Here is a 6,000-nt window from a genome sequence, read left to right on the forward strand (position 1 = left end):
AGCAGGCAGGCAGAGCATCTGAAAACTTTCAATGGCACTCACAGCATTGTTCAGCTTCCCCACACACCAGTTACCACTTTAAAAGTCGTCTACTTTTTTCTTAGTACTGCTTTGAAAGGTAAAAATCTGCAATTTCTACAAGACTTTCCAACCATCCATTTTCATACCTATGTAATCTGACTTTCTGGATTGAACCAGCCTGTCCCACTATAAAAGTATGGGTGATAGCTTTGAACCCTGGCCAGGATACCAGCCCTTCCAAATCCAGACAGTAAAAAGACTAAAGCAAAGGTTCTTCAGTATTATGTAGCATCGTCAAGTTTCTCCAAACACTTGCAAGAAATGTTAATGAGGAATATTCATCTGCAGCCTTGTGGTTTTACATTATGCACCTTGTGACTACACTGCTTTCATGTCACTAGAAGTGCAGTTGCAGGTGGGCATATAGGCTTAGGGTGCTTTTGGGCTGACAGTCCTTAACAAGCTATAAAGGTCTAAATCATTCAGTCTATCTTTAGTTTATATATCACCTTTAACGAAGGCCATCTAAAAAAAATGTGCAAAACAATCGATGGTGCCAAATCCAGCGCAGAATTCTGGCTTGTCCCCAATACTACTAGGACAGGCTTTGGTTTGCAGCACCACACTCAATTAAACAGATCTGGAAATAATGTGACAGGTTGCAAACAAAATGTAAGACTGAAGATTGGGTTGGATTGGATTACATTAGAAGGCGATTTAAAAATAATGTAAATGACAAGTGAGAAGATTTTGAACAGTTTACAAATGCCCTCACATCAATTAGGATGAAAGCAATTGAAACTGAAAAAGGCAATATGAAGATTGGACATAACAGGAAATTTACAGGACCGACTTAAACCTTTCATACTCTGATACTTCTAATATCTGGTTACATATTTCAAAAACTTAAATGTTCCTTTAGTTATCAACACCAATTAACAGAAGCTGAAACTTATGGTTTCACAGGCTATTATGCAAAGAAAGTCAGGACAGATCATATGATGAACTGTCATTCTGTTCATTTATTTTATTTTTTTGTATAGTGCTCTTCATCGTCTGAGTGGAGTTGGAATGTTTCTCCATGTATGTCTAGATTTTTTCTGGTTACCCTCATTTTGGCTTCACATTCCAAAGCCTGGGTGACAAGAGAGTGGGTGTGGGTGTCAGTGGAACCTGGAATGGACTGCAGTTGCATACTGTGTTTGTTCCCACACTACACCCAATACTGATGGAATATTTCCCCCAACCACAAACTGCATAAATCAAATTTGAGATCATTATGAACATTGCTGAACAAGATTAAGGCATCTGCTAAATCAAGAGTAATTAAAAAAAGAGAAATTCACGACGATATGTCAGAATGACCAATGTGGCATAAAGGTAGGAGTGTAATATAAAGCTGTTGTGTAATTTTTTAAACAACCCATGGAAACAGGTGTCACAAGACAACAATGTGAAGAAGTATTCTTTCAAACCAGGGCTGGAGAAACCAAATTCACACCATATTAAAACAAAGGATTAGTTCCATATTTCCACAATTATCTTCCCTCCAAACACACTGTAGTAGATGCAATGCTTTGCTTTTAATGCCAGCTGTTAAGCACTAAATTAGTATAACACAATTAAAAAAAAGTGTAAGAAGACTTTCCTTACTGTCCAAAAAAATGCAAGCAGCATTATAGTGGCACAATATAAAAGAGCAAACAGAAAACTGACTTCATGAGTTTAACAACTTGTTCAGAATGGGCGAGGCGAATGTCAAAGAATGCAACCACCATTACACTGATAACAAGGGCAAAGTCTACAGAGTCCTTTACTCGAAGTAGATCGTTAAAAGCAGTGTGGTGCCCATAACCCCTTCACCACTAAATATTCAGACTTTTTTAAACAGCATACATGAAGTTCCCATTTCTTGCTGGTATAACTAATGGTACAAATCCTGCTAGCTGAACTCAACAGACATTTTCAACATTATTTCATTACGTTTCTGTCATAAACAAAAAGATGACTCTGCTGCAATTGTGCCACAATACTATTTTGTCACCTTTTTCTCATATGCTTCTATATGTTATAATTCCTGGTGCCAAACAGAAACTCATACTTAATATGTTGATATCTGCTGTCAACATACACTCATTGGCCATTTTATTAGGCACAACTGCCTGTTATACAAGCGGTCTGCTCCTCAAAATCGCCAGTCACGTGGCTTCAGCTTAACATCATTATAACAGGCTGATATTATTCAGAAAACGTAGTTGTTGCTCCGCTAATCGTCAGACTGTGAGTTGGCCCTGTAGTGGACTGGCACCCTATCCACGATTGTTTTCTACCTTGCACCACTCCCACCACGACTGGATTCATGCCAGAAACCAATCCTGGAAGGGATTCTAATGTCCATTGCAGGGCACTTACACTCACACATACAAACTTTATTCACAATGAAGCAATTCAAAGGCATCAATCAACCTCAAAGTATGCATACATCTATACTTCTTTCATAATGCAAACTTAAAATTTCTATACGTTTATATTATTTTTGTCAGTTAATCTATATTGTGTATACCACATTTCTGATAGTGACTTCCAACACATTACACAGACAGCTTACACACTACTATTATTTTGAACCATCTAAATATATCACTTGCACCGACATCCATTAACTCATTTTAGATCTCAAATCATTCAGTTTATGGTTACAGAATGTTGCTTGTGGGAAGGTGCCAATGCCCAGCAGCATTGGGCACAAGTTGTCAGTCTCTCATAGTAACACACACCCCCTTATCACTCACCTGCATACAGCCAATTAACCTAATATATATATTAGGTTAATATATATATATATATATATATATATATATCTTTAAAAGGCAGGAAGTGAACCAGATAACCCTGAGGAAGAAGTTCAAGGAACAGGCAACACCTGGGCCTGGATTTGAACTGCAGATTCTGAAACTGTGAGGAAGCCACAGATAGGCAGATATCAGAATAATACACTTGAGTAAACAGTAGATGCAAATATATAAATAACTGAAGGAGCAAAACATACATAGACCTACAGCACTGTTTACAGATATGCTATTACCTACTATGTTACGTAAAGGAGAAGACACAATAGCAGTTGTTTGACTACTTTTAATTATCTATCAATCCATTTTATTTTTTTGCAAACTGGAAAATTATATAGCGTTCTACTCAATCAAAAATATAATAACAAAACAGATACAACCGTTTACTTCAAAATAAAAATAAAACAACAAAGAAAAAGAGAAATACAAAGAAAAAAATAAAGTAAAACAAGATTCAACTCCCACCCAAAGCAAAGAGAAAAAAAGAGAGACACAGGCAAAAACTTAAATAAAAAAATCTAATCTTTTTATATGAAAAAAAAATTAACAACTTAAGAGAGCCAATCGCAGACCCAGCATACTTCTGTTAAAATAACATTCACAAATTCCTGCCACGATTAAAAAGGTTTTGACCTCTAAGACAGAATTTGATTTGTTCTAATTTGAGATCCATTCATTCATTTTATGAATTCACTTTTTCTATTTCTGCACCCCGAAAGGTTGTTGCCTGTGACAGCAGAATCCACTTGAAGGCCAATCCTGGTCTAACCACCATCAAAACTGCACAGACTCTTAACAAGCTCCCACAATGTCTTTAGTGTCTACTAGTGTGTCATGATGAGGGCAGACCTCTGTTTTATCTATTAGCATAGTGTTATGTATGTCTCAAAAGGAAGTAATGTTCTGCTTAGGCAGCAAATCATGAATTGTAATCAGAATCATAAACCAGGCTTTGGGAAGCAGAATAAATGCTGTAGTGCAGTGGTAATGGGATGCTAGATAGAAGTGGTGAACTGTGATATGACAAACTATTCAATGGGACAACAGCGTAAAATTCAAATAACTGGCAGGAAAGGCAATCCAAGTGATGGTAGAAATCACGATTGATTCTTTGGTTTAAATGCTGCAGGTGCTGTGAACACATTTAAATTCAGCACCAATAACTAAGGTTATCTTAGTTTCCTACTTAATGCTAAGTAGGAGGAAAATACTATAAATATGAATGATGTCTGATATTGTTTTTAATTTCACCTCCAAAAGCATTTTGCTAGGCAATGAGAACCAAAACCTTCCTCCCTATATGATACAGATGGTTGCGCTGCACTGCCCACTGCCCCATTCTGGTTCAGAGAGCCAGGCACATGTGGCGATGCTGCGTCCTACTTCTCACATGCACCCATTATGGTGTCGTCCACTTGTTTCGCTAGAATAAGCTGGGTTCACATGACAAGATCGTGACTATAAACGCCAGAATAACATTCAAATCTTCTTAATTCAAGAACTATGGAAGGAGTGTCTCCACAACTGGGATGAATTCAATGGGGCTGGCCTTTTATTTAACGGAAGAAATCACTCAGCCCCACCACCCTCCTTCATTTATCGAAACAAGGTGTTAAAATGCTGCAATCGATAAGGAAGGATGCCAGTCCGACTGCAGAGGAAATCAGAGAACTCAGTGCACGTCCTGGGAGTCCTGTCAGAATTTCAGATGCGACCCCTGGTCAGTAATTACGAGTCAGCATTTCTCGGTCACTTGGAAAACGAGCATCACAACTGAGAATGAAAAGAGAGTTACGCTCCTGATGAGATCGCAGAAGGATACCGTATTTTGTCATTGTCAGTAAAACCAGAAGGCAAGATGAGGGGGTAGTAAAAGAAGCACAAGAAGACGAGCACCGAGGTCCTTTTTTCAGACCTCCTGGGATGATCGGTCAGTGAAACACGCTGGCGGTAAATTAGATCTTTTGACAGGGCCTGCGTCAAGCAGCAGCTAATTATGGCAAGAAAACTTTCAGTTTTAATAGAAAGCACCACAAAGCGACAAAGGGGATTCCACATTCCCTCCCTACCAAGTGCTCCGTTTAAACTACTATTCTTATCCGGTGGGAGATTGCTTAGGTGGTCCCCGTATTTCCAGCCGTGTTGCTAGGGTAACAATCTCCAGTCGGCACTGCTATGGAGTTACGCACGCTGACAGTACAAGCGGAGGCCTGATGCCTCATCCCTCCGTTTCTCACACACTTGTCTCGCTTGCTAGGTCTGTCGCTCTCTTCCCTCCCAGTAGCACAACGCCCCACGAGCGCGCAAAAATACCAAACGAAAAGCAAGCGGAACAAAGGAAGTCACGACTTACACGTATATGATGGACATGAAATGCATCAGCCACAGCACGACGAAGAGGATGAAACCGAAGATGGCGAGCCCCTGCAGGGCCAGTTCCACCAGGGCCATTTCTAGTAATATTCCTGATCGCCGCCGCTTGAATGTGAGAAGACAGCCTTGCTTCAGCAGACACCGCAGGCGGGGCGGGGTGAAGAATGGAAGGCGGTGTGATCAGTTGAGGAGGCGGTTACAGAAACGAGTGGGCGTGAAAACTCAATGCCGATTGGAGGAGTCGGCGCCATCATAGTTGCGATTAGGTAGAAGGCGCGGTCTGCGTGACATAGGTCACGCTCGAACACTGTCACGCCCACCTTATTCACCCGGAGGGGTTGGGAAGCGGCTGGTTTTACGTTAAAGTGTGTGGCGTCGACTGTACCTGGCGGTGGCTGGACTCTGGTCTGTGGTGTGAGGTATACGCACTGTCTGGGCGAAAAGGATCGCACGACGCGGTTGATGTCACGTATAGAACAAGCTGGGAAACAGGCAGGGCAGTACTGACGAACAACTAAGTTCACAGGCTTGTCAGACAACTTACATCTATAAGGTCAAGGGAAGAAATTACACGCACCTTCCTTCGTGATCTAAGCAGTAATCCATGCGTAAATTAATTCATCAAAATAAAAGTCTTACCTTAACAGTAAGGCCCTGTCGATAAGGTTTAAACAGAAGGAGTAAAATGTATAATCCGGTTTAAGTGGAAAGTCAAGCAAAATGGCTAACTAAAAAGATTACAATATGCAGGCTTTGG

The 6,000-nt window shown here is 40.3% G+C and overlaps 1 protein-coding gene across 1 annotated transcript in view; it reads right to left on the reverse strand.

Moving 5' to 3' along the window:
• Positions 1-5,419, reverse strand: part of ugcg (UDP-glucose ceramide glucosyltransferase) — a 106,828-nt gene extending 101,409 nt beyond the window's left edge. Inside the window, exon 1 of the mRNA XM_039759519.1 lies at positions 5,224-5,419. Coding sequence (XP_039615453.1) covers positions 5,224-5,321 — 98 coding nt within the window. The 5' untranslated portion in view covers positions 5,322-5,419. The remainder of the gene's footprint in view (positions 1-5,223) is intronic.
• Positions 5,420-6,000: the final 581 nt, after the last annotated feature.

The sequence above is a fragment of the Polypterus senegalus genome, chromosome 7 (assembly GCF_016835505.1).
Source record: "Polypterus senegalus isolate Bchr_013 chromosome 7, ASM1683550v1, whole genome shotgun sequence".
NCBI classification, from domain to species: domain Eukaryota; kingdom Metazoa; phylum Chordata; class Cladistia; order Polypteriformes; family Polypteridae; genus Polypterus; species Polypterus senegalus.